This window comes from Cricetulus griseus, chromosome 4 (assembly GCF_003668045.3).
Source record: "Cricetulus griseus strain 17A/GY chromosome 4, alternate assembly CriGri-PICRH-1.0, whole genome shotgun sequence".
Taxonomy (NCBI): Eukaryota; Metazoa; Chordata; class Mammalia; order Rodentia; family Cricetidae; genus Cricetulus; species Cricetulus griseus.
In genome coordinates, this window is record NC_048597.1 from 196,936,445 (window position 1) to 196,953,844 (window position 17,400).

At 40.4% G+C, this 17,400-nt stretch overlaps 1 protein-coding gene across 28 annotated transcripts in view; it reads right to left on the minus strand.

Moving 5' to 3' along the window:
• The window catches only part of Snap91 (synaptosome associated protein 91), a 106,442-nt gene that overhangs the window by 45,096 nt on the left and 43,946 nt on the right, over positions 1-17,400 (minus strand). For 21 of the 28 annotated variants that reach the window (XM_035443860.1, XM_035443861.1, XM_035443854.1 and 18 more), the window contains exons 7-9: positions 9,458-9,564; positions 6,995-7,036; positions 1,653-1,723 (exon numbers count right to left, since the gene is read on the minus strand). In XM_035443860.1, the coding sequence (XP_035299751.1) occupies positions 1,653-1,723; positions 6,995-7,036; positions 9,458-9,564 (220 nt within the window). The remainder of the gene's footprint in view (positions 1-1,652; positions 1,724-6,994; positions 7,037-9,457; positions 9,565-17,400) is intronic. The other 7 variants (XM_035443863.1, XM_035443862.1, XM_035443856.1 and 4 more) reach the window with 1 other exon arrangement.

Below are 17,400 nucleotides of genomic sequence, written 5' to 3' on the forward strand. Positions count from 1 at the left end.
GGGCCATAAGGGGGCAAGTTCAGAGTCAAAGGTTGGCTAAAGAGCTGTGGCTGGTGAAGGCTGCACTGGAAGCTTCAAGAAGGAACACGGGAGGTTAGTGGTGTCTGGCCTGAGAAAGCAAAGGCTTGGAGAAGTGGCTTGCAGTAAACAAACAGCACTCAACCAGGGCAGACAGACTGTGAGAATGTACATACACAAAGTCCTTCAGCCACTGGAGCGGGGCATTTCTCAACTTTCTTCGTCCATTTGCGGAAGTCCCAGTCAACTCATCTGGCTTTCTAACTATTCCAACAGAGTTGCCCAGTGTATTGTTAGGTGGTGATCTCACGTCAAGATCTGGTTGAGCCCAGCCACACTGGACCGCACCTGGTCTTGCAACAACCTAGAGAGGTCCCACCATCTATCACTTAGGCTGTGCGGCCAAATATACCCGAAAAACTTCCCTACTGAAAATTTAAAACTATACCATATACTATATATAAAACTACACTAAACTAACTTGGGGGAAAAAAACTCACAGCTGATGAAATAATTAGCAAAAAATGCAACATCAAGGTACTAGCCTAGACTGTGAGAGGGTGTTCAGGGAGGGATCATAAAAGAGTTAAATTTTCACAGCTCTGTCATTAGCAAAAATAAAAATAAACAAACAGTCCCCTGTAGTCCTGCAACAATTAGTTCTTGAGCTATCTGATGAGTTAAGTGAACTCCACCTGAAGTTAGGACCACTAACAACAGACTGCAAGCTGACTGTATAGCAGGGCCTGCATTCAGTGTGCAGATAATAAGCTATAAAGTAGTTCCTGGCATTTAGAATCAGAAATTCTCTTCGAATTACATGTGTGGGCAAACAGCCGCCATACAGGGAAGCTCATAACTAAGAAAAGCAGGCTTCATAAGTAGGTGTGGTTGCACAGAGGGTCCTTCCGGGAGGCACAGGGTTTTACATCAGTAGGAGACAGGGGAGGAGGTCCAAGTCTGAAACAATACTGTGGGAACATGGAATGCAGGCTGGAAGATAGCAGGCCTTGTGAACAGACAAGTCTGATGTCTTCTGCTCCAAAGGTGGGGAAAAAAGGAACCCAGACATTATTTTGTACACAATGAAGAAAACAGCCAAAAACTAAGGAATGAAGAATGAACTCATCAAACCCAGCAAAACTGCATGGATCACCACCTGCCTGCTACTCCTGCTATGGAACGACTCAGGAGTAAACCATCAGCAGCATGTGTGTCTAACACCCAAGAGAAGTATGTCCCTGGAAACCATACTCGAAGACTTCTCTTTACTCACACTGTATTTGGGAAGTCTTGGTATTCAAGGGCACTTGTGAAATTCTGCTTGGTTTAGTCACAACCAATCACAACAGCTTTAAGTTTTAAAGAGTGACTTCTAAGGGCAGATCCAGTCAACCTGCTGTGGGCCACTGATTCCTCTGCGGTGTTAGCTGCAGACAGACAGGCAGTCTGTATAAGAAGTCAGGTACCACATGCTAAAGAGGAAGGATAGGGTGTCTGAGGGAACCCTGGAGACTGGTGGCTAAACACACCCTGAGACTGCACTGGAGTAGGTCACGCCCTGAGAGATCCCATTCTCATCAAGATCCACTTGGTATTTTTCATCTTATTTACGGTATACAAGCAATGCGTACTTGTTTCCAGGTTTCTTTCCTTCTAAGGTATTTAGATGCTGTTCAAGGGTCTCCATAAGACTGCTGGGAGCCTATAATAAGAAATAAAAAAAAGTCTGTGTTGTTCTCTTTCAAAGCAAGCACACTTTAACACCACTGTAACCCTATATGGTGGAGGCCTATGTAAGGATCCTCATGTCTTTGTGGGATGATTCCATCCCAGGTCCTTTGGTATTTAGGTATTTAAATTCCGTGGCATCTCAGATATACCCATTTTAAATAGACTTACCTCCACTGAATGCCCAATGACATTACAACATGGTTCAGTGAAGAGTGTTTACTATACTGGACGGGCGTTTACTAAGTTACTGCTTAGGTGGACTAAGGTCAAGTTTACTACCACTTCACACAGAACCACAGTGAAAAGGAATAGGCACTTATTTGCACCCAAATCCAAAACATATGTGACAAACAGAAATTTATAGAAATTTAAAAATACAGTAAAAATTCATTTATGCATGTCTGGCTGAAACGCTAGGAATGTCTCTTTATTTATAAGACCTGTGCCCTCTGCATGTGACATGCAATGTAAATATGGCATGATTCTTTTGCCAAGTGCAAATTAAGAAGTTTAAGTAAAGCAAACACTATAATTCAAAATGCAGAACAAAACATAGATAGCAAAGACTCCATAGGACCCACAGTCTCTAGCTTGTTAGCACCAAGATTAAAACAAAACATCAGGAAGACAGTTTATAACTTTATTCTTCCTGGGAAATTTCTGTTCTTCATCCCCTCTTTTTGGAGATAGGATCTTACTATGGAGCCCTGGCTGGCCTCGAACTCAGAGAGATGCATCTACCATTGTCTCTAAAGTGCTGGTACTACAAATGGGGACGCTGAGGTAGAGATCAGAACAGCTGAAAGGGAAACTTGTCAAGATGATGTCAAAACCGACTTGCTCCAAGGGAGTTACTGAGCTACACTCTACATATAATTAAGTTTCAGCCTTTTATCCTAGAGGATTTTAAAGTGCCTTTTAACCTTTATATTTCTCATAAGGGCATGTGAAGATCCAGGAGAAACAAGTTCCTCTTTGAAAAGAAGAATGTACAGGAGCACGAGATGCATGCCTTCTTCATTGTTGGTCTTAAAGTGACTCAGGACATAGTAGGCAATGTGTATAAACGGCCTTGGGGTGGGGGTGGGGGTAGGGGATGGCTTCCTGACCCCCAAAGCAGGCAAACTTTCAGAATGCCTCTGCTGCGGTGAAAGAAACGCAAGGGAACACTGATATAATCAGTAGCATCTTTATTTTCTCATTTCAGAAAAATGGCCAAGTCAACCAGATGGGTATGCTAGTCCACAGAACAGGAACTGGCCTGTGACAGCTGATAGGTAACATCAATGACATAACACTTAAAATGAGACGTCTCTTTACCAGCAGTTTTCAGGTTGGCCATCAAAACCTAAGAGTATTTTCATACATGGAGTTTAAAATTTGGTGCGCACACACACACCCCAAACAGGAAATGCTATTATGAGACTTATTCTGCTGAAATAAATTCATAGCTTGTTGTGATGCCCAGTGCATATTTAAAAAGCGCCCATCTGCCATTTATATGCTTTAGATCATAAAACATGAAAACCAAGTTTAAAAATACACAAAGGTAATTCAGATTTTGGGTTAGATCTCAGAAACCACTCCAAGTGCTAAGGAGAAATATTTCAGTTGGGAAACCATAATCTCTTCTTCCTCAATGCACTACCTTAACTTTAAATGTCTTCTGGAAATGTCACTGATCATCACAAATCATTTAAATGTTCTGATGTTATATACACAACGGTGCTTATTGTTCACACTCTAAAGTGGAAGGCATGTGTTAAATGCCTTTGTTCCTTTTCTTCAGAAATTTGATTTCCCTTTTATTCTAAGATCAATATGAAGTCCTTCAGGTCACCATCCTTTCTTTAACTTTATTCCTATTTATTTATCTATTATGCAAAGGAAAAATTGGTTTTTCTCCAATAGAGTCTCACTGGGTATATTAAGTATATCAAATGAACTCAGTAGTATTTTTGTGAAGTTTTTGTCTTATATTCTGTTGTTTGGGCATTTTTTTTGTCTTACTGGTCTTTTGCTTGTATATTTTGGTTTCCAATTTTGTGTTTTTATGTTTTGAGTGTGTTACTTGTGTTTTTTCTTTGTTTATTCCAGTTTTGTTTGTTTGCCTGTTTTTTAAAGACAGAGAGAAAGAAGATATGGATTTGGATGGGTGGGGAGGAAGAGCAGATCTAGGAGAAAGCAGAGGGGAAACTATGATCAGAATATGTATAAAATTATTTTCAATTTAAAAAAGAAGAAAATAATAGTGTATGTTTGAATGGGTTTGTTTATGTGTGCAGAGCACCCACAGAGGCCACAAGGTGGTGTTGGATCCCTTGGGGCTAGAGTTACAGGCCCTTGTGAGCCACTTCTCTAGGTTGTTAGGAAACAACCTTGGTCTTTACATAAGCAGCAAGTATCAGGCCACCACTTCAGCCCCTATTCAGATATTTTTGTTCATTTTGTGGCTACATGGAGTACTACAGACACCATGGAGAAGCCTGGCAGAAAGCAGACCTTCATTTCAGAGGAGTTAATGGATCCATACAACCTTGTATTGCAGTTTTATCCTGATTTAACACTCTCTGTAGATTTTTAGAAACTCTCACGTTCCAGCTTAAACCTGACTGTACTGTTGGGAGACTGGGGGCAGGGTGGGGTGGGGTGGCACACTAAATCCCTAGCTCAGTGAGAGATCTCCTTCAGCCTGGAGAAAGGGACTCTAAAAGAGAATTTATGGGGATGTGTATGCGACTCACAATCACCAACAAAGCATAATCAAACTACCAATTAAGAAATTCCAGGAGCTTGCCACACTCTCATATTTGAATTTAAATGTGCACAGAATTCAGCTAGAGGAGTTTTTATAGGGTGGTAATTTAGAAATAAATACTAATACTGATGTTTATGATGCTCTTAGCACACAAGCAAAACAGGACAGACATTCTAGACTTTTATGACTCTATCATAGACCAGCTTATGCTCAGGACAGGAGTCAAGTTGGCTTCCCAAGACCTGACACATATACTGTACATCTTTAAATATGTCTATTGACTTCTTCGGTGATTACATAGCTGCAATGAATATTATGGTATCATTAAAAATGAAACCCAAGTGTGTGCCCATTCTTTCAATGATCTGCTCTCATTTTCAAAACTGAAAACCAACAAGGTATTTATATAGTCCCTTGGCTCTCTCATAGTGTCTAGACTGCCCACAGGGAGACATGTGAGGGCCTGTTCTTACCTGCCAGGCTCCCCTGAACTAAATAGCTAGTTTGCATTTATCCCACAGTGAGGGTTGTCATAGTGTAAAAGAAAATTTGCTATTTCTAAAAACTACTCATTGAGCTAAATAGGTAATGCCCATCTTTTAAAATATGTATTATTTATCTGGAATAGTTAGGGGGAAATGCAATGTAGTTTTTTGCTATAGATGAAAAAAACAGAAGCATACATTTTCTTATGATGTTACAAAGTTAAATCTACCTCAACAAGGAGATTTTTGAAACAATATTTAATGCATATTTAATATTTATCCATGCTCAAGAATGTCAGCACCTTATTCAGATATACACTTTAGTAGATAACACTAAGAGGAGTATTTTTAACTAACATTTAACTAATATTAGGCTATCTCCCCCTAAACTAAAGAATATACTGACTGCCATCATGTTCTGAATTATTCAATGAGTTTTATTTGTAAGAATATTTTATAATTTATATTTTAGTAATATAAAAAGAAAGCTTTCATCTTCAACATTCCTAATTTTTAGTAAAAAGTATTTACATATTATTTTAAATATGTAAATATTTCAAGAACTCATAAAGATGACAAATTAATAAAATACAACATAATATTATTTAAAAGTGGGGAATGGGACTAAGAGATGGCTTAGTGATTAAGAGCACTTGCTGATGTTGTAGAAGACCCTGGTTCAGTTCCCAGTACTCGAATGGTGACTCACAGTTGACTGTAGGTCCAATTTTAAGGCATCCAATGCCCTCTTCTGGCCTCTGCAGACTCCTGCATGCATGTGGTGCACATATACTCATGCAGGCTCACATACATGCACATAAATATTAAACCAATCGAAGAAGGGGATTTCATTCTTTTCTAACTATATCAACTACATTTAAAAAGATACAACATTTATGTAACTCATGACCAATGTATGTTGCAGGATATTGAGCAAACTGTGTAAAGATGTGTTACTGTTTGACCTTGCCTGCCTAAGGCACCTGATAGGTTTAATAAAGAGCTGAATGGCCAATAGCTAGGCAGGAGAGGTTTGGCAGGACTTCCAGGCAGAAAGAGGAACTTTGGATGAATCTAAGTGTGAGGGAGATGCCAGTGAGACATGGAGAGAGTCAGACATACAGGATGGAGGAGAAATAGAAACCCACAAGGCAGAATCTGGATTAACAGAAACAGGCTAATTTATGTTATAAGAGACAGTTGGGAACAAGCCTAAGCTAAAGGCTAAGCTTTCATAATTAATAGTAAGTCTCTTTCATTATTTGGGGACTGGTGGTCCCCCAAAAAATTCTGACTACAAGCGTGTAAGAGAACAACTCTGTGACACCCTACAATACTGCTTCTAGTAAAAGGATCTGTATGAAGCTAAAATTTACCATCACCGGGTGTTAAAACCACACTGCTTCCTGTCAATCAAACTGAAGACTATTTATAACCTGACATCTGTTCTCCTTCTTGGGAGCTGTACATGTGACAACCCTCGCTGTCATTTCAAATCAGGGCCCAGAAAAACCACTCCTCTATTAGCACCACTTAAAACATTTATATAGGAAGTCCTCTTCTTCATAGCATGAGCAAGAGGAGTGCAAAACCTGGACACCAGGGTTTCCCCCTTCTGTGCTGTCTATCTGACCAGGTGCATGCAGAGAACAAGGAGAGCAGAAGGAACACTCATGTGCTCTGATGACCGGAAGTTGCTTCTGAGACCCCAAGCTCTGTCACAGACATATTCACAGCTCTCATTGGTTCAAGCTCACTAAGAAGCAATGAGCTCAACAAGAGTATTCTGTTGCCTTTAAAATGTCACAGCTTATGGGCAGGGAAATCTTTCTTTTATCTCCAGAAATAATCATTAACTAGAAAAAAATTAAGGTTGAATAATTACCGAGAAAGCTGGTGTGCTTAAACTCAAAATTTATGAAATATTTACAAAGTATGCCCATTTGTGGTAGCCTACTAATTATCAATGTCTTGTCTGATAGTGCCTCCAGACACTTACCTGTGTGAGATCAGGAATGTCACCTTTATCTATACCAACTTGCTGTGGATTAAAAAAACAAACAAACAAAATTACTAATTGGTAGAGGAAAATAACTTGGCAGCCTGCCTGTGACCAGCAAAGAGAGATTTAAACATAAAAATGTAAGTATGCAACTGTAAATAAGAAGTATTGGTATTAAATGTAGATTGAGGTAGATGAGAGGTAGGTGGATACTTTTTATGACTTTTTTGGCATTTAATATAGAATCACTCCTAGGATTTCTTAAAACTACAGCCTATTCTTGGTGTAAAGCAATTATTACTCTGTGCGCCAACCCTACTGTAAGCATATGCTCTTTATGTAGTTTCCCACTCAACATAACACGGCAATCATTTCATTAATATAGTTAGTTATAACAAGTATAAAGAATTTTACTAGAATCCAAAAACTAAATGAAAACATTCAAAAGAATGAAATTTAAATGTATCCCTTATGCTCAATAGAAGCTAAGGAATTATGCAACTGTTCAAACAAAATTCAAATAATTCTGTCCACTGAGTCCTTGGGGAATGGTTATTTCAGATTATTTTATCTTAATCTTTTGTTCTTCTGTCCTCTTTCACAGACGACTTAGCCAGTTTCTTACACAGGCTTCTAGAGCAGCGGTAGTGCTACCTGTGGGTAGTGGGTAGCACTACCTGTGGGTAGTGACCCCTTGGGGTTAGCATACCAGACATTTACATTACTAACAATAACAAAACTGCAGTTATGAAGTAGCTATGAAACAATCTTACAGTTGGGGGTCACCACAGCATGAGGAACTGTATTTAAAGGATCATAGCATTAGGAAGGTTGACAACCACTGTTCTAGAGTTTATATAGAACCAAGGAAATTTAAAATATAAGTATTTCATTTTCTTCCACCACTAAAAGCATATGAGATACCCTAGACTTAATTTTTCTTTTCTTTTAAAAATGAAAACATTTTATCCAAATTAACTCACAAATCAAAACATCATACAGCTGGTTATAGGAAGACACCCATCCTATAACCACCCTTGCCTGGTCCCAAACTAAACATCTCAGTTAGAATGGCCATTCCAAAGCAGTGGAGCTAAGCTTAGGGTTTTACACTTTCACTGACAATCACATTTTTATTCACTTATCCACCATATATACCATAATAATGATTGCCTTTATATCCTCTTTCATGACTCATGTGTCCCTCTGCCTGCATTCTGGCCTTCCTCATCACCTAATGCTACCTTCACTTGGTCTCCCTTCTAAGTGTTATACTTCACACTGTCCAGTGTCATTTTGAGAAGGATGTACACATACTGTACACTGTCCAATGTCATTTTGGGAAGTATGTGTACACACTTCACACTGTCCAGTGCCATTTTGGGAAGTATGTGCAACACTGAACACCGTCCAGTGTCATTTTGAGAATTATGTGCACACACTACACACTGTCCAGTGTCTGCCTCCTAGATCAAGTGGGAATCTGGGTCACACCTTTCCCAGGAGGTAATGGGGCAATGAAGCAATCTTCTGCTCAGAGTGCCTGGTCATAACAGATCCTTTCACACAAAGAATTGAGCAATTTTTACTAGATTATACTGATAACTGTGGTTAAACCAATGGGAAAATCATACAAAATATACACAAAACCTGTGTAGCAGGAAAAACTCAGGCAATTTTATAATAATGATAGAATAATAAGAACTACAGGCATGTGATGAGTGTCCCATGTCCACAGCAGTATAGGCTTCACCGTTGAGTCTGGAGCCTCTCACACTGCACCCCAGGCTCTAGCAGTCAACATGTGAGATAAAAACCCACTGGCCACCCCACCAGAGGGCTACGTTAATGTCATGGCTTCCAATATCAGCACAAGTCAAGTACTGGATTTCATAAGAGAAACACACACACACACCCAAAACAAAACAAAACCCTTCCAATTTAAAGATAATCCCAGGAATGCCAACTGTATTTTTCTGTGGTTATGATTAAGTGTAATGAATATCCTTAAGAAACAATGTGTAATCTCCATCAAATAATTTATATGTTAGCATTTTCATTATGATTAAGTCATTGACAGGGTAAGGGAGATAGGGATTCATGATTTATACTTTTTTTAAACAACGGATAGATTTTTTTCTAAAGGCAAATGTAGGGTTCAAAATAAAGCACTTTCTTATAATAAAATAACAACAACAAAATGGTCATTAGGTGGAATGGAGGACTGGGCCAACTTGTAGAACAGCAATGATATCATAACGCATGAACATTTTACTTGAGTGCATCTGACTGGGAGGCAGGAATGTGGGATACTGCCTCTGACTGACAGGTTGGGGAGGTCACTATAAGCTCACCTCTCACCCTCATGTATCCTGGACTTGTGCTAGATGTTTTGTCTGACCAGACATTATGCTGCATACTAGTTCCATTTACCTTAGCAACAAAGCCAGGACCACTTACCTCCGCAACTTTGAGAAATTCGGAAACTCGAGTCATTCTAGTTAGAAATCGTTTGTAAATTTCTAGCGCGTCCTTACACTGTCCTTTCTTCATCTCAAAAAACTTTTCTAGAAGAGATAAGTGATAAGCAATTTGAAAAGAGTACTCTGTTTTACTCTAAGCTTCCATTCTGATGCCACTGAAAGCTTAAGGCCTGAGTCAAAGCATGGGCAGGAAAGTGTTAAAAACAGTACCAACAGAGGGAAACAGAGTAGCTGAAAAAGGGCATAAGGTCTGCCAGGAAGCATTTTCAGCAACAAAGGAACTGAGTGGGAAGAACCATCACGACAGGTAAATTCATGATCCCCATGAGTAGGGATTTGTTTTAATGACAACTTCAACTCAAAGCCATGGCTTCATTCCATAGCATCCTTATTCTTTTGTTTCTCTCCTGTCCTCCTTACCCGCGTTCTCTCTCTCTCAGATGCTGGAGACGGAAGCCTTGCCAAGCAAGAGCTCTATACTGTGTGACAGCCCAGCCCCAGGGTTATTATTTTCTTATTTGGTCATATAAAGCAATAATTTTTTGAAAATTTCATTTTGCATTCCAACAACAGTTCTCCCTTCCACCCCTTCTCCCAATATGCTTTTCATATATATGTTTAAAAGAAAACCAGAACTGTCTCAGAGTTTTTGCCAGCCATTCACCATTTCATTCTGTCAGTAATTACCAGCTGACACTGTAAAAGCTGGCTATAGTAGAGATGGAGCCACAGATAGCCTGGTACCTGCTTTATAAATGTATCACTTTAAATTTGCATATGGTTAAAGTCACGCTACTTCTCTATTCTCTCACATAAGTGAGAATTGTTCATGCCACTCAGCTTTTAATTTTACTACCTGGAAAGTATTTTTAGTTTTCTTAAGAAGAGTCTGAAAATATATAATTAGGCAAAGAACTAATTGCCCGGGGTAACTACTCATTACCTTCTGTTGATAGCTTTTGGTAATTTTACTTTTGAATGTAGGGCATTTAAGTCAAGCAAAAGGCTCAAGGAAACAAACATTGTTTTCTTCATGCTAAGATCAGTCCTATTTTGTTTATCATTATTGTTTTGGAAAGGCCAGCTGGCAAGCTGACCACACTCCTGTAAACAGCCCCCACCCATGCTCATGTAAGAAAGCCTTGTCAAACTCAGTGGGTTATAAAAAGGAAGCATGAAAGCGGGGTGACTTGATAGAAAGAAGAAGGGATCCATGGGCGTGGATAAGATAAAAATACATTAGATGTATTATGAAATTGTCAAAGAATAAACTAAGAGTGTTCAGAGGTCAAATCGAAGATCATTTTTCATTTACCCTAGCCTGTTTTCTAATGCTATTGATAGCATCATGCTCTTACAATGGGAGAAAACCTTTTGTGCTGAAAAAAAAAAAAAAAAGAGGAAAACTGGGATTTAGTCTGAAAATGATACTTCTGTCTGTCTTCCCTTTACTTTTCAGATTGCTGTGTTCAAATGTCTTAAATTACTTCTCTTTACTATCATCTAACTTGTTTCTTCCTATCAGGTCTTCAGAAGCTGCATAAGGAATCAAATTGAGTAATATCAATTTTCTCTTTGAATTAATACATCATAGTTAAGCAATTTTCTTTGTCTCTAGCGTTTTTCTGTTTTCTTTTTTTTTTTTTTCATGGTAAGTTGGGATTCAATAACAAAATGCCTTCAATCACTCTCTCTCCAGGCTATAATCTTGTAGCTGTTCCTCTGATCATGTAATAGCAATGACACAGAAAGGCAACACACAATGTTTTACTGCCAATCTATAAGGCGCCTTCATCCCCTGGAGTCAAAGGAAGGGTCCAGATAAAGTCCTACTTCGTGGAAATGGATCTCTTTTCTTCCCCACTAAAGATAACATGTTGTTTTTTGTTGGGAGCCAAAGATCTCAGGGCTTGGCATGAGATCCTAGGCCATGCTTGGCCGGCCACATAGTTGTATATTAACCTTTACATAGCAGCTCCTTAGAACCTCAGCTCAAGAAAAGAAACAACTTAATCCAGTCCTCCACCCACAGGCTCAGTCACCTAGGCAACCCTTCCTGGACCTCTTACTCATGAACTCTTTACCCTGTCAAACGTCCTCTTTGTGGCTTCCTAATATCCTGCCTACACTAACACCTGGTGCACAAACAACCCATTCTACCCCTCCCTATATCCTGCTCTCCTAACTATATAAGCTAGCCTGAGAAAAATAAAGTTTGCCACTTGATCAGAATCCTGTCTTGTGGTCATTCTTTCTGCGTCTCTTGTCCCCATTCCCTATCCCTGACTCTCTTGCCCCAGGTTGATGTCCTGCAGGTTGGGACAGTTTTTTAGGATCTGAAATGATCAAATTTGACACCTGCAAAACTGTGATCCAATGTTTCAGCACCAATGTTTCAGTAGAGTATAACTAGGCTCTTGGTAAGCAAGACATCTCACTTGGATGTCTGAGTTTCACGGATGTCTGAGTTTCACTGCGACAATCAATTTCAAGTTTTGTAGCATCAGCTAGATGTATGCCACAGTGACACAAGTTACAGTTATCTGAGCCATCAGAGAGGAGGGAACCTTAATTAAGAAAATGCCTCCAGAAAATCAGACTGTGCAAGACTGGACTGTAGGCAAGCTTGTAGGGCATTGATGTGGGAGGGCTCAGTCATTATGGGTGGTGCCACTTCTGGATGAGTGGTCCTGGGGTCTGTAAGTAAGCAGGTTGAGCAAGCCACCAGCATCCAGCCAATAAGCAGCACCCCTCCATGATTTTAGCTCCTGTCTCCAGGTTCCTGTCCTAATTAAGTTCCTACCCTAACTGCCTTTGAGGATGAGCTGTAAGTGTAATAAACCTTTTCCTCCCCAACTTGCTGTTGGTTATAGTGTTTATCAACAGTATTGGGAACCTGAATTAAGAATGCATCCAAACTGTCTCCAATTTATCCACAAAGTACAGTCATGAAGTATTTGATTTCAACCAACACACATTTTCACAAGGCTCACTCTTACAAGTAAAACACATACTTGCCTCAAAACAATCAGGATCCCCATTTCATGTGCCTATCTGCTAGTTAGACTGTTACTTTAACAAGAGCAGTTCTGACCATGCTGATGAAGGCTCCACAACAGAAAAAAGGAGATGCTTGGACCACTCCCCCAAAGTCCTTAATACAAAACAGTTCAGTGGTCCTATAACCTTTCCCCCTCCTAATTTAGACAGTAAGCTAGTGTTATCAAATTAAAAATTAAAGTGGTTCAAATAAGCTATTATGTTAAACAAAAACTGCCTTCTAGATACCAGTTATGTATGAAATCAACACATTGTAAAGTAGAACAGCAGCTAAGCAGCTGTCACGACAACAGTGGGGAGAATTACATGGCTGAACTTGTCAGATTGCTAAGCCAAATGCAGGCACCAAATCCATTGCTTTTGATGCTGAAGTAGGAATAAGGCTAAGTGAGAAAGGATGAGAAAAAAACAAAAGATGTCATTGCTGGCAGGCTACAAAGCTCAGGAAGATGAGCAACAAAGACAACTGGGGGTGCAGGTTGAAAAGAGCGATGGCTTAACGAGAAAAGAGATTAGGAGCAGCAAGTTGAAGAGTTCAGTTTCAGTGACTGTGCAGGGTCAGGGAAGAATCCAGGATCTGGATTTATGAAGCTACAGACAGTAAGAATTGCAAGGCTGACATTTATTAAGAATGGTCAGAGCAGAGAGAATCCATTTGTGGCTCATCTAATAGAGATGGTGGCCAGAAGTAAGCCCTAGGAAAAAAGCTCACATTTGGGAGTTAAGAGTGACCTGTAAAAAACGAATAGGAAAATTTGTATATCTGCTTTAATGGTAACATCTCTTACCCGAAATGAAAATTCAGTTGGTTTAGAACTTCACATTTAGGGCAAAAACCTGTCCCCAAAGAAGGCAAACATCTCCCCCTCCCCCCTCCCCCAGAGCAATGTCATGTGAGTGACTGGCCCCAGCCACCAGACTTAGCTCTGCACATTGACTTAGCTAGAAGATAACCCTGAGGCATGCACTGTCTTCCGGTGCCTTTATGCTGCTGCTCAGTCTATTGCTTCTGACAGGCAGAAGCCCAAGCAGCTGAGATTACTGGCCTGCAGCATCCTGCTACCCACTGCCCAGCTTCCCGGATTTAGAGGAGCAATGATTAAAGTTACAGTCATGTGATCCTTAATCCTGGATTACAGCTTCAAGTGTCCATTTCCCAGCTTCCTGGTGCCTTGAAGAAGTAGCTTCTTGTTTGTAAAATAACCTGAACAGGCGGCCTCAGAGAAGCAGATCCTGTAAACACAGGCTCTTAATACTAGGAGTTCCTTCAGGAGACAGAGCCCAGGGCCAGTTTCTGGAGGCTTCCATTAGTTATAGAAGTGCCCAACCTCCTATATAAATTCCTTTCTAGACAGAAAATGTAAAGCAGTTTGTTTTCTTTTTCTGTTTTGTCTTGAAGACACAGTATTTGGTACCTGAAGAGACTCCAAGAAGCAGTCTCAAACTGTCACACAGCCAGTTTGGGATCAGGTTTATAACTTGGTTGGAATGGCAGGTGGTGTAGTGATGACCATCTCTGCCCACAGGAAGCTGGGATCCTCATAGACTGTCTTAAGCTTCCTTGGCATATTCTGGAATGAAGCTTATCAAGCCCCGGGCTAAGTCCACCACAGTGGGAACAAGGCTAATAAAAACGTCAGAGTAAGTGGATGCTAGCACTTCCATTGAGGAACTTAAAAAAGAGAAGGAAAACAAGATTTCATATGAGGCTTGAGGCAAAGTAAAACGTGACTGTCTCGTGTCAGCCCAGGCTTCCTGGGAAAGTAAGATTTTCCTCACACATGTTCCCTCTCTCCCTCCCAGCTGCTTCATGACCCAAAAGTGATTTTGAATTCAGTAATTCTCGTATATAAAGGGTAAGACACTAAGGTCTAAGGAAGGCAGGACCAGCCTGTTCAGACAGGAAGAAAATATTCTGGCTTGGGGGGTGGTCATTTTGCTTGACCCTCCCAAGCCCTCTTCCCAGCTGTCTTTCTGCAGAAATGCCATGACTTCACATAGAGCATGGTGAGGCTGTATGTAAAAGTTCATCACCTATGCTGTAGTTAAGCAATTTACAGGATGAGTCGGGCTGACTTCCAGCTCTGGCACCCCATGATTGCAAAAGAAGATAGGACTAGGCTAGAACTTTCTGTGAGACAGACACGTACAGAGTCTGATCAGAAGGGAGAATATGCATGACAAAAGAATGTCAAAATCTCACATATTTTTGTGGATTGGACATCTGTCAGATTTAAAAAAAAACAAGGTAACACACTTAGCCATAGCTACATATAAAAATACATTTTATTAGAAACATTTTGTAACTGACTAAATCTAAAAATGTATTCATGTTAGGGGCTGGAGAGATGGCTCAGTAGTTAAGATACTGTTGCTCTTCCACAGAACCTGGGTTTAATTCCCAGCACCCATACAGTGGCTCACAACTCTCTGCAATTCCAGTTCCAGAGAACCAATACCCTCTTCTGACCCCATGGGTACTGCTGACAGTGTACAAGCATACATGCAAACAAAACACCCATACCCATAAAAATAAAACTTTAGGAAGTATGTTTATCTGAAATATAAATCTAACTGTGTACCTAACCTGTTACCTGACCCACATCCCGTGCCATGAACTCATCAACCCTAATTGATAACAAATTGGAATATTGGAACGGACTCCTAAAGCTGCTGATCAGGAAAGAAAGAACAATAAATTAGATTTGCAACATCATCAGCCATTTATCAACTTGGGCAAACATACACCAAAGGCTGGGGATTTAAGCCTGAGCATCCAGGTGTGTCTCTACACAGAGGTTATGGAGAAGGACCCTAGCCAGCAGGAATGTACCTCTCAAGAACTTACTGAGACTGCAGATTCAGGCCCCATCGCAGACCTATGAAAGTGGGAACTCTGAGTTCTAATGAGGGCTCCACACATTCTTGAGCAAAAGTTCTCTGCTAAACATATTGGATCCTAGTCAGTACAGTGACCATTACAGAGTGAATAATCCCAGCGGGGAAGAGGGCATACCTAAACATTAAAACACATATATATGCACTTAACACAAACAAAACCATAAAACTAGTTTTTGAAGCATTTTTGCAAAAATGAGTGGATAATGTAGAGATTTTCCTTATTCCTCTTGCCACCAGGTGTAAATGCTCCATCTTCAACTTCTGTGTGAATACTGCATTAGTTAACAGTTGACAAACCTATGACTTCAAGGTCCACAGTTAGTGTTACTGGTTACTCTGATGTCCAGAAATTCACTGTTCAGTGTCACACAGAAGGCACACTGCCCTAAGTCCCCTGTGCTGTGCTTTTTCATTCCATTCCCCACTAATCAGCAGTGACGTTTGAACTGTTTCCTCAGTTTTAACTTTTTAGAGTGACATACAACTGTAATCACAGGTGATATATTGTTTTTTAGATTGACTTGTTTTGATTTTCATCATTGATGTCACAGTAGATGGTGCCTTGTCATATGCTTATTTCATGGTTGTATGTGTTTTCTGGTAAGGTGTCCTTGGCTCAATTGTTGTTTGGTGCTGTGTAGCACTTTCTTCAGTGCAAAACTGTCCATCTTGGAGGGACGTGCTGTATAAGACAGAAATGTTTTAACGGATGGAAAAAACACTCCATTCTACTGAAAAGCTCATTAGCTCAGGAAGTAAGCAACTAAAAGGCTTCAGGAAGTTCCTGAAACTGACAAGGTTCACAAGGTCCCCACCCCCAGCGTATATACACAGTAAGAGAGACACTCTTATGAGAGACAAACAAGCTTCGCTGCCTGGGAAAAGCAGAGATTATGCTACTAGAAAAACATAGTCTTCAACCAGTTGAACTACCTGCAGGCTGTACAGTGAGCTCCAGGTTTACAGATTTTATGACCTGTTAGCCACAGTGTGGGGGGTGGGGAGCTTTGGTGATATAGCTGTTTTTGGGTCACTTCTTCTCTGGTTAAGTATCCCAATAAACACATTGGTTCACCAAGTTGGATTTGGTGGTATCCATACTTTGGTCTGTCATTGGTTCTCTATCTGGGATAATTTTTTTTTTTATCTTTACTTATGTTTGTGCGTGTGAAGAATCTCTGGCAGGCCTTGCCCTTCTCCCATTCCTTCTTCCTTGCTAAACCATTGGATTAGATTCCTAAAGCTAGCCACCAGGTTCCATTCCCTTATTTGGCTACTTCCTCTCCTGAGGCTGACCACCACTGTCCAGCTATCAAAGTATTGAAAGTCCAGCAATCAAAAGCTCCTTTTTTGGCTACCCCACTTAACATGCCTAATCAAAACAAACCAACTCATCCTAAAGTTAGGTTTCCTTTTTCCCCTTTATAAACTGTCATTTGCCTATAGGCCACATCTGTCTACTCTATCCAGAGGCAGTCCTTTGTCCTTCCAGGGCAATTATCCCTCCCCACTTCTCCCTCATCCTCTGTCCTCTATCTCCTATTTTTGTCTCTTATTCCCTGCCCATTGTCCCTCTGGGGCAAATACATCTCCTTTGTGTTGAGAATTTGGTCTTAGGGTCCTGTGCTGACTTTGTTGTCTCTTTCAGTGTGTATGCCCACATAGTCCAGAAGAGGGTGTTAGATTCCCTGGAGCTGGAGTTACAGATGGTTATGAGCTGCCTAATAATACATGCTGGGAACAAACCCCAGTCTCTACAATAGCAGATGCTCTTAGCCTGAGCCATTTCACCAGTCCCACGAAGGGTAATGTCCAAGAATGCAGGTGGTGGGATTAACCTCTCAACATTTTACATACTTCACTTCTTCCCTTCTTCTCAGCCTGGCTTCTGAGAAGATCTTGCATATAATTCTTATTTTTGTTTCTCTATAGGTATGAAGATTCCCTGCTCCCCTCCTT